General features: G+C 46.8%; 1 protein-coding gene across 1 annotated transcript; it reads left to right on the top strand.

Moving 5' to 3' along the window:
- Positions 1–11462: 11462 nt before the first annotated feature.
- LOC123133631 (uncharacterized) lies at positions 11463–12199 on the top strand. The gene has a single exon (XM_044553078.1). It carries the CDS (start codon positions 11533–11535, stop codon positions 11866–11868), a length of 336 nt encoding a protein of 111 aa, XP_044409013.1. The 5' UTR covers positions 11463–11532; the 3' UTR covers positions 11869–12199.
- The last annotated feature ends 4577 nt before the right edge of the window (positions 12200–16776 follow it).

The raw sequence follows: 16776 nt of genomic DNA, 5'->3' as shown, positions 1-16776 counted from the left end.
CAACCCAACAGACACTTTCGGAGATACCTGTAGTGCACCTTTATAGTCACCCAGTTACGTTGTGACGTTTGGTACACCCAAAGCACTCCTACGGTATCCGGGAGTTACACGATCTCATGGTCTAAGGAAGAGATACTTGACATAGGAAAAGCTCTAGCAAAACGAACTACACGATCTTGTGCCATGCTTCGGATTGGGTCTTGTCCATCACATCATTCTCCTAATAATGTGATCCCGTTATCAACGACATCCAATGTCCATAGTCAAGAAACCATGACTATCTGTTGATCAACGAGCTAGTCAACTAGAGGCTCACTAGGGACATGTCGTGGTCTAAGTATTCACATGTGTATTACGATTTCCGGATAATACAATTATAGCATGAATAAAAGACAACTATCATGAACAAAGAGATATAATAATAATCCTTTTATTATTGCCTCTAGGGCATATTTCCAACAAGCACCCCAAGGACACACAAGTTAATCTTTAGCCGTGTGTGGTGCCCCCTCCATAGTTTTCCACCTTGGTCATATAGTCATAGTGTTTAGGCGAAGACCTGCGCTGGTAACTTCATCATCACCGTCACCACGCCGTCGTGCTGGCGGAACTCTCCCTCGGCCTTAGCTGGATCTATAGTTCGAGGGACGTCACCGAGCTGAACGTGTGCAGATCGCGAAGGTGTCGTGCGTTCGATACTTGATCGGTTGGATCACGAAGACGTTCGACTACATCAACTTTGTTACTTAATGCATCCTCTTTTGGTCTACGAGGGTACGTGGACACACTCTCCCCGCTCGTTGCTATGCTTCTCCTAGATAGATCTTGCGTGATCGTAGGGAAATTTTAGAAATTACTGCGTTCCCCAACAGTGGCATCAGAGCCAGGTCTATGCGTAGATGTTATATACACGAGTAGAAGACAAAGAGTTACGGGCGATAATAGTCATACTACTTACCAGCATGTCATACTTTTATTCGGTGGTATTGTTGGATGAAGCGGTCGGGACCGAGATTACATGATCGCGTTCATGAGACTGGTTCTACCGTCGTGCTTATGCACATAGGTGGCTAGCGGGTGTCTGTTTCTCCAACTTTAGTTGAATCGAGTTTGACTACGCCCGGTCCTTGTTGAAGGTTAAAACAACACACTTGATGAAAAATCGTTGTGGTTTTGATGCGTAGGTAAGAACGGTTCTTGCTAGAAGCCCGTAGCAGCCACGTAAAACTTGCAACAACAAAGTAGAGGACGTCTAACTTGTTTTTGCAGGGCATGTTGTGATGTGATATGGTCAAGACGTGATTTGATATAATTTGTTGTATGAGATGATCATGTTTTGTTAAAGTTATCGACAACTGGCAGGAGCCTTATGGTTGTCTCTTTATTGCATAAGATGCAAGTGCCATATAATTGCTTTACTTTATCGCTATGCGATAGCAATAGTTGCAAAAGCAATAGTTGGCGAGACAACCATGTGAAGACACGTTGATAGAGATCAAGATGAAGGAGATCATGGTGTCATGCCGGTGACGATGGAGATCATGACGGTACTTTGGAGATGGAGATCAAAGGCACAAGATGATGATAGCCATATCATGTCACATATTTTGATTACATGTGATGTTTATCTTTTATGCTTCTTATTTTTCTTAGTTCGGCGGTAGAATTATAAGATGATCCCTTAATAAAATTTCAAGGTATAAGTATTCTCCCTGAGTATGCACCGTTGCGACAATTCTTCGTGCCGAGACACCATGTGATGATAGGGTGTGATAAGCTCTACGTTCGCATACAACGGGTGCAAGCCAGTTTTGCACACGCAGAATACTCGGGTTAAACTTGACGAGCCTAGCATATGCAGATATGGCCTCGAAACACTGGAGACCGAAAGGTCGAGTGTGAATCATATAGTAGATATGATCAACATAGTAATGTTCACCATTGAAAACTACTCCATCTCACGTGATGATCGGACATGGTTTAGTTGATTTGGATCATGTGATCATTTAGATGACTAGAGGAATGTCTATCTAAGTGTGAGTTCTTAAGTAATATGATTAATTGAACTTTAATTTATAATGAACTTAGTCCTGATAGTATTTTGCAAATTATGTTGTAGATCAAAAGCTCGTGTTGAAAGTTGAAAGTAGCAATGATGCGGACTGGGTCCGTGATCTGAGGTTTATCCTCATTGCTGCACAGAAGAATTATGTCCTGGATGCACCACTAGTTGACATACCTATTGCAGGAGCAGATGCAGACGTTATGAACGTTTGGCTAGCTCAATATGATGACTACTTGATAGTTTTGTGCACCATACTTTACAGCTTAGAACCGGGACTTCAAAAACGTTTTGAACGCCAGAGAGCATATGAGATGTTCCAAGAGCTGAAATTGGCATTTCAGACTCAAGCCCGTGTCGAGAGGTATGGGACCTCTGACAAGTGCTTCGCCTAAAAGATGGAGGAGAATTGCTCAGCTAGTGAGCATGTGCTCAGAATGTCTGGGTACTAAAATCGCTTGAATCAAGTGGGAGTTAATCTTCCAGATAAGATAGTGATTGACAGAGTTCTCTAGTCACCATCACCAAGTTACTGAAACTTCGTGATGAACTATAATATGCAAGGGATGACAAAAGCGATTCCCGAGCGCTTCGTGATGCTGAAATCAATGAAGGTAGAAATCAAGAAAAAGCATCAAATGTTGATGATTAAACAACATCACTAGTTTCAAGAAAAAGGGCAAAGGGAAAGAAAGGGAACTTCAAGAAGAATGGCAAGCAAGTTGTCACTCCCATGAAGAAGCCCAAAGCTGGACCTAAGCATGAAACTAAGTGCCTCTACTGCAAAGTAAATGGTCACTGGAAGCGGAGTTACCCCAAATATGTGGTGGATAAGAAGGATGGCAAAGTGAACAAAGGTATATTTGATATACATGTTATCGATGTGTACCTTACTAGTGCTCATAGTAACCTCTGAGTATTTGATATTTGTTCGGTTGCTAAGATTAGTAACTCGAAAGAGGAGTTGCAAAATAAACAGAGACTAGTTGAGGGTGAAGTGACGATGTATGTTGGAAGTGGTTCCAAGATTGATATAATCATCATCGCACAACCCCTATACTTTCGGAATTAGAGTTGAACCTAAATAAATGTTATTTCGTGTTTGCGTTAAAGCATGAATATGATTAGATCATGTTTATTGCTATTCATTTAAGACAGAGAATAATTATTATTCTGTTTACATGAATAAAACCTTCTATGGTCATACACCAAATGTTGATGGTTTATTTAATCTCGATCGTGGTAATACACATATTCATAATATTGATGCCAAAAGATGCAAAGTTGTTAATGATAGTGCAACTTATTTGTGGCACTGCCGTTTGGGTCATATCGGTGTAAAGCGCGTGAAGAAACTCCATAAAGATGGACTTTTGGAATCACTTGATTGTGAATCATTTGATACTTGCGAACCGTGCCTTATGGGCAAGATTACTAAAACTCCATTCTCCGGAACAATGGAACGAGCTACTGACTTATTGGAAATAATACATACCGATGTATGCGGTCCAATGAGTATTGAGGCTCGCGGCGGGTATCGTTCTTTTCTGACCTTCACAGATGATTTGAGCAGATATGGGTATATCTACTTAACGAAGCACAAGTCTGAAACATTTGAAAAGTTCAAAGAATTTCATAGTGAAGTGGAGAATCATCGTAACAAGCAAATAAAGTTTCTACGATTTGATCGTAGAGCTGAATATTTGAGTTACGAGTTTGGCCTTCGCTTAAAACAATGTGGAATAGTTTCACAGCTCACGCCACCTGGAACACCACGGTGTAATGGTGTGTCCGTATGTCGTAACCGCACTTTATTAGATATGGTGCAATCTATGATGTCTCTTACCTATTTACCACTATTGTTTTGGGATTATGCATTAGAGACAGTTGCACTCACTTTAAATAGGGCACCATCAAAATCAGTTTATATGACGCCTTATGAACTGTGGTTTCGCAAGAAACCAAAATTGTCGTTTCTTAAAGTTTGGGGCTGCGATGCTTATGTGAAAAAGCTTCAACCTGATAAGCTCGAACCCAAATAGGAGAAATGTATCTTCATAGGATAGCCAAAGGAAACTATTGGGTACACCTTCTATCACAGATCCGAAGGCAAGATCGTTGCTAAGAATGGATCCTTTTTAGAGAAGCAGTTTCTCTCAAGAAGTGAGTGGGAGGAAAGTAGAACTTGATGAGGTAATTGTACCTTCTCCCGAATTGGAAAGTAGTTCATCACAGAAATCAGTTCCAGTGATTCCTACACCAATTAGCGCGGAAGCTAATGATGATGATCATGAAACTTCAGATCAAGTTACTACAAAACCTCGTAGGTCTTCCAGAGTACCGTCCGCACTAGAGTTGTACGGTAATCCTGTTTTGGAAGTCATGTTACTAGACCATGATGAACCTAGGAACTATGAGGAAGCGATGATGAGCTCGGATTCTGTCAAATGGCTTGAAGCCATGAAATCTGAGATGGGATCCATATATGAGATCAAAGTGTGGACTTTGGTGGACTTGCCCGATGATCGGCAAGCCATAAAATATAAATGGATCTTCAAGAGGAAGACGGACACTGATAGTAGTGTTACTATCTCTACAAAACTCGACTTGTTGGAAAAAGGTTATCGACAAAGTTCAAGGTGTTGACTACAATGAAATCTGGCAAATGGATGTCAAAACTGCATTCCTTAAATGGATTTTTCTAAAAAGAGTTGTATATGATGCAACCATAAGGTTTTGTTGATCCTAAAGGTACTAACAAGGTGTGCAAGCTCCAGTGATCCATCTATGGACGAGTGCAAGCATCTCAGAGTTGGAATATACGCTTTGATGAGTTGATCAAAGCATATAGTTTTATACAGACTTGTAGTGAAGTCTGTATTTACAAGAAAGTGAGTGGGAGCACTATAGCCTTTCTGATAAGTATATGTGATTGACATATTGTTGATCAGAAATAATGTAGAATTTTCTGAAAAGCATAAAGGAGAGTTTGAAAGAAGATTTTTTAAAGAAAGACCTCAGTGAAGCTGCTTATATATTGGGCATCAAGATCTATAGAGATAGATCAAGACGCTTGATAAGTTTTTTCAATGAATACATACCTTGACAAGTTTTTGAAAGAGTTCAAAATGGATCAGTCAAAGAAGGAGTTCTTGTCTGTATTACAAGGTGTAAAGTTGAGTAAGACTCAAAGCCCGACCATGGCAAAAGATAGAAAGAGAGTGAAAGTCATTCCCTATGCCACAGTCATATGTTATATAAAGTATGTTGTGCTATGTACCAGACCTATTGTGTACCTTGCCATGAGTTTGGCAAGGGGGTACAATAGTGATCTAAGAGTAGATCACTGGACAACGGTCAAAATTATCCTTAGTGGGGACCAAGGGAATTTTCTCGGTGATGGGGGTGATAAAGAGTTCGTCGTAAAGAGTTACGTCAATGCAAGCTTTTACACCGATCCACATGACTCTAAGTCTCAGTCTGGATACATATTGAAAGTGGGAGCAATTAGCTAGAGTAGCTCTATACAGAGCATTGTAGACATAGAATATTTGCAAAATACATACGGCTCTGAATGTGACAGACCCTTTGACTAAATTTCTCTCATAAGCAAAACATGATCACACCTTAGTACTATTTGGGTGTTAATCACATACCAATGTTAACTAGATTATTGACTCTAGTAAACCCTTTGGTTGTTGGTCACATGGCGATGTGAACTATGGGTGTTAATCACATACAGATGTGAACTATTGATATTAAATCACATGGCGATGTGAACTAGATTATTGACTCTAGTGCAAGTGGGAGACTGAAGGAAATATGCCCTAGAGGCAATAATAAAGTTGTTATTTATATTTCCTTATATCATGATAAATGTTTATTATTCATGCTAGAATTGTATTAACCGGAAACTTAGTACATGTGTGAAACATAGACAAAACATAGTGTCCCTAGTATGCCTCTACTTGACTAGCTCGTTAATCAAAGATGGTTATGTTTCCTAACCATAGACATGTGTTGTCATTTGATGAACGGGATCATATCATTAGGAGAATTATGTGATGGACAAGACCCATCCATTAGCTTAGCATTATGATCGTGACTGTTTCATTGCTACTGCTTTCTTCATGACTTATACATGTTCCTCGGACTACGAGATTATGCAACTCCCGAATACCGGAGCAACACCTTGTGTGCTATCAAACGTCACAACGTAAATGGGTGATTATAATCATGCTCTACAGGTGTCTCTGAAGGTGTTTGTTGGGTTGGCATAGATCGATATTAGGATTTGTCACTCCGTGTTTCGGAGAGGTATCTCTGGGCCCTCTCGGTAATACTCATCAATATAAGCATTGCAAGCAATGTGACTAATGAGTTAGTTGCAGGATGAAGCATTACAGAACGAGTAAAGAGACTTGCCGGTAATGAGATTGAACTAGGTATGATAATACCGACGATCGAATCTCGAGCAAGTAACATACCGATGACAAAGGGAACAACGTATGTTGTTATGTGGTTTGACCGATAATGATCTTTGTAGAATATGTAGGAGCCAATATGAGCATCCAGGTCCCGCTATTGGTTATTGACCGGAGATGTGTCTCGGTCATGTCTACGTAGTTCTCGAACCCGTAGGGTCCGCACGCTTAACGTTCGATGACGATTTGTATTATGAGTTATGTGATTTGATGACCAAAGTTTGTTCGGAGTCTCGGATGAGATCACAGACGTGACGAGGAGTGTCGAAATGGTCGAGACGTAAAGATTTATATATTGGAAGGCTATATATGGACATCAGAAAAGTTCCGAGTGATTCGGGTATTTTCCGGAGTACCGGGGAGTTACGGGAATTCACGACGAGAAGTAATGGGCCTTATTGGGCTTTAGTGGAGAGAGGGGAGAAGGACCAAGAGGTGGCGCGCGCCTCCCCCCTGCCTAAACCAAATTGGACAAGGGGTGGGGCGCAGCCCCACTTTCCTTCTCCCTCTCCCTCTCCTTCCTTCTCTCCTACTCCAAATAGGAAAGGGAATCCTACTAGGACTTGGGAGTCCTAGTAGGACTCCCTATGCTTGGCGCGCCCCCTAGGCCAGCCGCCTCCTCCCTCCCTCCTTTATATACGGGGGAGGGGAGCACCCCAAGGACACACAAGTTGATCTTTAGCCGTGTGTGGTGCCCCCCTCGACAGTTTTCCACCTCGATCATATCGTTGTAGTGCTTAGGCGAAGCCCTGTGCTGATAATTTCATCATCACCGTCACCACACCGTTGTGCTGACGGAACTCTCCCTCGGCCTTAGCTGGATCTAGAGTTTGAGGGACGTCACCGAGCTGAACGTGTGCAGATCGCGGAGGTGTCGTGCGTTCAGTACTTGATCGGTTGGATCGCGAAGACGTTCGGCTACATCAACCACATTACTTAACGCTTCCGCTTTCGGTCTACGAGGGTACGTGGACACACTCTCCCCGCTTGTTGCTATGCTTCTCCTAGATAGATTTTGCATGATCATAGGGAAATTTTTGAAATTACTGCGTTCCCCAACAGTGGGGACGACTCTCTTATGTATATAGGATATGATATACTAAGTTAGTGTGGATAACTCTCTTAGATATATAGAATACTCGGAATAAAAATAGGAATATCAAATACAAAAAAATGAAAAAAGCAAAACCCAGTCGGAAGTTTCTAGAAGCTTCACGAAACTGGTCGGAAGCTTCCTGAAGCTTAAAAAAAATGGTTTGGTAACTTTTTTTGGTGGAAAATAGTAAATGCGATATACTTGAGATGTGTTGGACCATTAGAAAGGAAAGGTGTTCCATGAGTGTGCGCTATGTACGAAAACAACTAAATCTGGCGCCTTAAGCGCCAAATAGTGTTTTGGATGTCAATATTTTAATGTGTGTACTTCAATGTGCTACATAACTTTTTCACTTCTAAATATGTTTTGATACTTCCATTATGTTTCTAAAACATTATTTGGCCCGTTGCACAGAAAATATGCACTAGTGCACAGTTAAATTTGAATGTGCAAATGATATGTATGGTTACTTTAATTATAAGTTTTTATTATTTTTTGCATTTTTCTTCTTATCAACTTAAACTTTTTTGTTTTTTAATGTGCTAATGATTTCTTGCGTAAATGATTGCTTTTACGCAGCCGACTGCACCACCGGGGCGGTGAACGGAGGAGGCGAATGAGGGGTGGACAGTCGTGCAGGCGCCGGCGGCTGGCGGCGCCACCGGGGCGGCGAGCAGAGGAGGCGAATCGAGGTTGTGCTTTTGGCTGGGTTGGGACACCAGGAAGATAAGGTGCTTGAATGGGAGGGAGATTAAGAGGTGATTATGTGTAAACACATACAGCCATAGCCACCTATGTGCATTGCGGAGCATCGCTCGGACCTGGCTCGCTAGAAACTGCCGATTCGGCTGTTTCTAGTGAGCCTGGTCCAGGGGTGCTTCAAGAATCATGCCATGCAGGTCTAATAATGTTTGTGGGCAACCAAACAGCTCGTATCCGAAAAGATTCTGCATACATTGGGACTGATTGAACTTTTGTAAGCAATATTAATCAAACGCGTCCTAAGTAAATGAACTCGTCATGTGTGGCTAGCAGTGATGATTGACGCGTGAGATTTGATATGATGATACGGTGATAAGGCTATCTATCATCTGATTATGTGGTGATGCCTGCAGTGTAAAGACATGAAGAGAATAAGGTCCCACTCTTGCTAGCCGTATGTCAGATTTGTGATTTCATCGGCGGCGGCCCCTGCGTGCCTCGAGGGATAAAAAGGTTTGAGGGGGAACTATCGGGTGATACCAGCACCTAGATGTTTCCATGTTTTTTTTTAAGAAAAGGAGGTCTTCCGGCCTCTGCATAGATTTGAAGAATTCAAAGTTAGATGTTTTAAAAAAATTTGAAAACATCATAGATTATGACATCATTTGTGTAATAACCCTAAAAAAATCAGATCCAAATTCGATATACACATTGAGATTAAAAAAGTCAATCTTTGTTTTTTCCGTTCCTCGATGTGTATATCGTCGCAGCCTATGCGAAGCCTCGTCGTCCTTCTTCGGTGGACACGACGCACAAGTGACACCAACTAGGGTTTGCATCATCCAACGGATCCACACTGCATTAAATTTGTTTTCTCCGGAGAGGACACCTAATCCCCACTAAGTTTGGTGAAGTACTATCTTGAGTTCGCACTGCTCCATTAGATAATTATTGGAGATTCCATTCATCCATGGGTCTTTGAACTTTGGTACGCATTCGCATTTTGCAATTCCTTTTTAGCTCTTTTACCAGTACAAGGCCGTTTTTTTAGGAAATAGACCCGTCGTCCGCCGGTCGTTCTTGGCTGCAGATAATCAATCAGAAGCACACCCCTTGAATCGTGCGCTGGAGATTGGCTAAGGAGGTTTTTTCTTCTGACAATGAGCTTAGGAGCTTTTACCACTTGGAAGATGCGCACACTAGTATGATCTTCAGGATAAAATTTATACCGGACCGGATTCAGGATTATTTGCTGATTCCTTCACGGCTTCATTCAAGGTGGTTTGCGCCGACCTTTGTATACATGTAGATCAGCTCGAGATCGGAGCTTTGAAGACTCAATTTCGGAGCATTTGCTTTGGGTGGTTCCTGAGTGCCTATAGGTTTGGGCAAATATATTTGGAACGGTAGTGCCTGCTGGTAGTGGCCGTACGCTCCTAATTTTTGCCTTGTCCTCCGTGATTGAAAAACACATGCAAGGACGGTTCCAACTTGGAGAAGACGGTTAGTTCCAGTTGATGACACGCATGATCGGTAGGAGGGGAAAAGAGACGTCGATCGCGCGATTGCCGTACGCCAGTGTTGAGTGACTCGGCAGATTTTGTGTGCGACTGGTGTTGTCTGCAAGTTCTGCGCGGCGATTTGCGCTCACTTTGTCAGAATCCATTCATCACGGATAACAATAAATAAAAAGAAGTATGCATCAACTACTACGCGCAAATTTGACGATGCATATGGTGCCGTGCTGGAAGAAAACCTGACATTCGCCGTACCGTTTTTCCTTTTGTTCTACTGCCTTTCGTCTTAACTGTCTTTCAAAGAAAAACAAGTCCATCTCTTATTTGCACGATGGGCGGCAGCGGACCTCTCGTTGCTCAGTGCGTCGCCTACGTGTAAGACGATTTTTGGGGAGATCTTTTACGGTACATCAAGATAATTTGAACCGTTCATTTTTCTGGTTAAAGGGCCCAGATTAGCCAATACTACTGCAGACTTTCGATAGTATATTGAATAGTTAAGGGCATTTTCGGTAGTTTATCAATCACATAGGCCGATTCAGGCAAGGCAGATTCATGTGTGCATATGTCAGCCGGAATCGATCTAGCGAAGGGAAGCGATCAACCTGCTGCTGTGTACGTGCACATTCAACCAACATACATGGATTGCGTCGTACAGCTTGGGGCAGGAACAGTCAGCTTACTTCGTCATCGTCGTGACAGCGCCGGAAGTAATCCATGATGGCCTGGTAATTTGGATTGAGGTCAAGGCTCCACGGGAGGAAAAGAAGGTCGGCACAGCCACCGCTGCTTGCTGCGTTTCTCATCTGGTGTGTCGTACTGTCGTGTCGCAGTTGTGGTCTGAGGAGAAACCTAGTCGTCCATGTCCGACGGGTCAAGAACGGCCTCTGCGTCGGCGGCGAACTCCATGAGCTCGGCCTCCGTCGGAGTCGGGCCAAAGCTGTTGTCGTGGAAGAACTGAACCAGCACCGATGTCGCAGCTGGCTTCGTCGGGTTTCGACGATGTCGCTGTACTCATCACTTCAGCATCGACAGGAGGTGCTGATGCTCTTGGGCTGCGATCACGGTCCGCCACTTGCGTTTAAACCACGCCGGTACGACCTCATCGCTCCGGCAGCCCAAGCCCCAAGGATCAGTGGCGACGTGGGTTGTAGACGCACCCGTTCGTGCGTTAGAGCTATTTTGTGTCCTTTTGTGCAGGCACTGACTGCAGCGGCGTTGGCATGGTGGAGGATTTGAGCCGGTGCAGTGCATATAGAATTACCAATATGTCTTAAAGCCATAATTTGTTTGATCCACATCAACCGTTGGATCAACTAAATACTACCCATTATATTGGGTAGTATGATGTACCGTAAAAATTCTCTTTTGGGGGAAGAAACCGTTGCATTTGGTAGGGAAAGGCGTGGGGCAGTGACGCAGACGGGTGTTAAGCTGTCCCTGTCTGCTTGCGTTTGGTACGGAAAGGCGAGGGGCGGTGACGCAGACGGAAAGGCGTGGACCAAAGCTGACGGGAGATTCATGGTTGCTGCGATATATGGCCGTGCCTACATATAGAAGCGATGGAGCCCCTTCTCTTCTCTCACACCAAAACATTTACATCTCCCGCCTCTGCTAAGCTCAGGCCTCAGGCAATAGCAGCAGTACTGTGTCTTCCTATGAAGCCAAGATATGCAGCAGCCACGTGATGCAGCCGGCACCGGCGGCGGCGGCGGGGGCTTCTCCTGGGTGTTCGTCCCGGTGATGTTCGTTTTGCTCACCTTCAACTCGGTCATGGCGGTGTACCACTCCCAGGGCGACGCGGCGATGGTGGCCTTCGTCGCTACCTCCTACGCGGACCTGGTTCTGCTCTTCTTCTGTCTCTGGCTCTACAAGAGGGCCACCCTCGGCTCCACCCGAAGGAACCGGCTCAAGGCGTCCGTGTGGATGCTGACCACGATGCTCACCTTCGCCTTCGCCTACATGGTCATGGGCGCGGCCAGGCTCACCCTCGCAGGGCAGGTATGAAGTGCTGTCCTGACTTGTCGTTGTTAGACTATGTATAACTTCTGTACCTATGTACGTATTGTAACACAACCATTATATATAATAAGATAAGCCACCCCTATAGGGTAGTGCTGGTTCCCAAAACTTATTGTCTTACATGGTATCACGCTAGGTTACGATCGCTTCCGCTTCTAAACCCTAATACCCGCACCGCCGCCGCAGCCGCCGCCGCCTTCACCGCCGCCGCCGCGCCACCGATCGCGCCGCTGCCATGTCGAGCGCCGCCACCACCGGTTCCACTGCTGCGGGCTTCCTCCCGGCCTCTCTTGCGGCTCTGCTCAACCTCCCGCTCGATGCCGTCTCCGTTCCGGCTCCGATCGGGACAAGGAGCATCGGCTCCGTCTTCTCCACGCCGCCGGCGCCCTCGCTCGGGCGTGACCTCGTGGTCCACACCGCGGCGCCGTCGTCCGCTACGGATTCCGCAGGCGTCGTCCCGCCGCTCCTGCCGCGACCGGATCACACCGCCCCGCTGGCGGGGTTGGCGGCGTCCGCACCGGCCGCGAGCTTTGCGGCGCCCGCCCTGGCTGTGGTCCCGCCTCCTCCCGCATCGGCTTCGGTGCCTCCGGCTGCCTCCATGGTGTTTGCACCCCAGGCAGCCTCCTCGATGGGATCGTCTTCGCCGCCGCCGTTTCACTTCGGTCATCTCATCACCATCAAGCTCTCCGCAGACAACTACATCTTCTGGCGTGCGCAGGTTCTCCCGCTCTTGGGGAGTCACTACCTGCTAGGCTACGTCGACGGATCGCTTCCCTGCCCACCCGCACTGGTAGACAGCGTGCACGGTCCGGTCTACAATCCGGCCCATCGCGTCTGGACGGGGCAGGACCAGGCGAACCTCTCCTCCATCCAGGGGTCGCTCTCGCCGGCAGTTGCCGGCCTTGTTGTCTTCGCGAAGACGTCTCATGAGGCCTGGACCATCCTTGAGCGCACCTTTGCAGCGCAGTCTCAGGCTCGTGTCTCTGCACTCCGTCGTCAGTTTGGAGAGTGTCAGAAGCTTGACTCCACGGCCACTGAGTTCTACAACAAGGTCAAGGGCCTTGCCGACACATTGGCCTCCATTGGACAGCCCCTCACCGACTCCGAGTTCAACTCGTTTATTGTCAATGGTCTTGATGAGGAGTATGATGCCTTAGTCGAGATCATCAACGAGCGGGGCAACTCGACACCCATGCTGGCACACGAGGTTTTCTCTCGGCTTCTTCTCACTGAGCAACGGGTCGAGACTCGCCGCACCAGGGGCACTGGCTCCCTCTCGGCCAACGTCGCCACCAAGGGTGGCCGCTCTTCTTCATCACCCCGGTCTTCCTTGGGGCTGCCACCGTCGCCCGCCTCGGCCCCCCCACCTACTGCGACCTTACCGGGGGCTGGCGGTCCACGTGTGTGCCAGCTTTGTGGCCGCGATGGGCACTGGGCCTCCAAGTGTCATAAGCGCTTCCAGCGAAGCTTCCTTGGTCTTGGCAATGACGGCAAAGATACACGCAACAATGCCCGTCAGGTCGCCATGGCTGATCGTCCCGCGCCGCAGAAGCAACAGGGACACACTCAGTCCTACTCCATCGATCCACACTGGTACATGGACTCTGGGGCGACAGAGCATCTGACCAGCGAGATGGGGAAGCTTCACACTCGTGAACCCTATCATGGCTCCGACAAGATCCACACCGCCAATGGAGCAGGTATGCACATCTCTCATATTGGTCAAGCATCTCTTCTCACTAGACATGCCAATACGAGTCTTCAGCTTCGCAATGTTCTTCGAGTTCCATCTGTGACCCGCAATCTTCTTTCAGTTCCTAAACTCACACGTGATAATAATGTGCTTTGTGAATTTCACCCTTTTCATCTTTTTATTAGGGATCGGGGCACGAGGGACATTCTTCTTAGTGGGCGGTTGTGCCAGGGCCTCTACCGTCTGGAGCATCCTGGCGTCGCCCGTGTTTTCAGTGGAGTTCGGGTCTCTCCGTCACAATGGCATGCTCGTCTTGGTCACCCGGCCACACCTATTGTCCGTCATATTTTGCGTCGTCATGAGCTTCCTAGTTTGTCTAGTAATAAAGATGTAGCAGTGTGTGATGCTTGTCAGCAGGGGAAGAGTCATCAACTTCCTTTTTCGGAGTCCAGTCGTGAGGTGAAACATCCTTTAGAACTTGTGTTTTCAGATGTATGGGGTCCTGCTCAGACTTCTGTCAGTGGTCATAATTACTATATCAGTTTCGTTGATGCTTATAGTCGCTTTACCTGGCTTTACCTTATTAAACGCAAATCTGATGTGTTTGATATTTTTGTTCAGTTTCAAAAACATGTTGAACGTCTTCTCAAGCACAAAATTGTTCATGTCCAGTCGGACTGGGGGGGCGAGTATCGCAACCTCAACTCCTTCTTTCAGTCGCTTGGGATAGCTCATCGTTTAGCATGTCCACATACACATCAGCAGAATGGTTCAGTCGAACGTAAGCATCGTCATATTGTTGAAGCTGGTCTTACTCTTTTGGCCCATGCATCTGTTCCGTTTCGGTTTTGGAGTGATGCTTTCACCACTGCATGCTTTCTCATCAACCGTACTCCCACTCGTGTTTTAAACATGAAGACTCCCATTGAGGTTCTCCTTAATGAACAACCTGATTATACCTTTTTCAAGGTATTTGGGTGTGCTTGCTGGCCGCATCTTCGTCCATATAATAAGCGCAAGCTTGAGTTTCATTCTAAGAAGTGTGTTTTTCTTGGCTATAGCTCTCTTCATAAAGGTTACAAATGTCTTCATGTTCCCACTAATCGTGTCTATATATCTCGGGACGTCGTGTTTGATGAGCATGTTTTTCCCTTTGCCAAACTTCCTGTGTCCATTGTCGAACCACCATCTCTGCATTCATCCTCTGTTGCTTCTGACCAATTTGATGATGTTGCATACTCTTCTTTGTTGTTACCTAACCATGGTGCAGGAACCGGACGTGGGGCTCGTTTGGAGCTGTTAGAGGATTCACCATCATCATCGCCGCCTTCTGATGGGCACGTCGATTGCCCTATGTTGCATGGCATCGATTCGCGTGCCCATGCATGGTCACCCGAAGAGCCCGTCGTGCCGAGCATCTCCACTGCTTGGTCCGCTACGCCAGCGACCGTCGAGTCTCCAGCGGCTCGGCCCTCTTCGCCAGCGGCCGCCGAGTCTTCAGCGGCTCGGCCTGTCACGCCGTCTTCGCCCGCGGCTCGGCCCGTCACGCCGTCTTCGCCTGCAGCTTAGGTCCGCGATGCCGTCCTCACGTCGCCTTCATCCGCGGATCGGCCCGCGACACCGGCCGCGCCACGGCCCACTATGCCGGGCTCGCCATCGGCCCGGTCTGGGATGCCGGAGTCGCCAGCTGCTTCGTCTGCTCTGCCGGTTTCGCCGGTGGGTCGGCCTTCTTCGCCGACTGAGTCCGAGGCTACCGTGCCTGGCTCCTCGTCACCGGCTGACTCGTCAACGTCGCCGTCCTCCAGCCCGTTGCAGGCTGCTCCGTCGACCTCGATGGTTCCTGTGTCTCGACCACATACACGCAGTCGCAGTGGCATTTTCAAACCTAAGGAACGTACGGATGGTACGGTTGCTTGGTTGGCTGCTTGTTTGGCTGCTGCTGTTGCGGATCCATCTTCTAAGCCTCGCTCATATCAGGCTGCCCTGCGCATTCCACATTGGCGAGAGGCTATGGAGCAGGAGTTTCATGCTCTTCTTCGTAACAAGACATGGACTCTCGTTCCTCCACCACCACGGGTAAATGTTATTGACTCAAAATGGGTATTCAAAGTGAAGAAGCATTCGGATGGATCTATTGAGCGTTACAAAGTGCGACTTGTTGCTCGCGGTTTTCGGCAGCGTCATGGTCTTGACTATGAGGACACCTTCAGTCCTGTCGTCAAGCCTACCACTATTCGGCTTCTTCTCTCCATTGCTGTTTCTCGTGGTTGGTCACTTCGTCAACTTGATGTGCAGAATGCTTTTCTACATGGATTTTTGGAGGAAGAGGTTTATATGAAACAGCCGCCTGGTTTCTCTGATCCTGATCGTCCTGACTATATCTGTCGTCTTTCCAAAGCACTATATGGTTTGAAGCAAGCTCCTCGTGCCTGGCATGCCCGCCTTGCCTCTGCCCTTCGTGCTCATGGGTTTGTGCCGTCCACTGCTGACACTTCATTATTTCTTCTACAGAAGCCAGAAGTCACTATGTATCTTTTGGTATATGTTGATGATATTATCCTTGTCAGCTCTTGTCAGTATGCTGCTGATGCTCTTGTCTGCTCTCTTGGTGCTGATTTTGCGGTCAAAGATCTTGGGAAGCTTCACTACTTTCTTGGAGTTGAGGTCACTTCTCGTGCTACTGGTCTTGTCCTTACGCAGAAGAAGTACTCCTTGGAGTTGTTACAAAAAGCCGGCATGCTGAAGTGCAAACCGACCACCACACCCATGTCGTCTACCGACAAGATAACAGCTGTTGATGGTGAGCTTTTGTCTCCTGCGGATGCCACAGAGTACAGAAGCATTGTTGGTGGACTTCAGTACTTGACGATCACGAGACCAGATATCTCTTATGCTGTTAACAGGGTTTGTCAGTATCTTCAGGCTCCCAGAGATACTCATTGGGCTGCTGTTAAACGCATTCTTCGTTATGTTCAGTTCACCCTGACTTTTGGTATGCATATTCGGCCGACTTCCTCTCGGGTCCTTTCGGCCTTCTCTGATGCAGATTGGGCTGGTAGCCCAGATGACAGGCGATCCACGGGGGGTTATGCAGTATTCTTTGGCTCTAATTTGATCGCCTGGAGTGCTCGGAAACAGGCTACTGTGTCACGTAGCAGTACTGAAGCTGAGTACAAGGCTGTGGCTAATGCTACTGCAGA

This window comes from Triticum aestivum, chromosome 6B (genome assembly GCF_018294505.1).
Source record: "Triticum aestivum cultivar Chinese Spring chromosome 6B, IWGSC CS RefSeq v2.1, whole genome shotgun sequence".
Taxonomy (NCBI): domain Eukaryota; kingdom Viridiplantae; phylum Streptophyta; class Magnoliopsida; order Poales; family Poaceae; genus Triticum; species Triticum aestivum.
The sequence above is the reverse complement of the archived record's forward strand: the minus strand, read 5'-3'. Positions and strand labels throughout refer to the sequence as shown.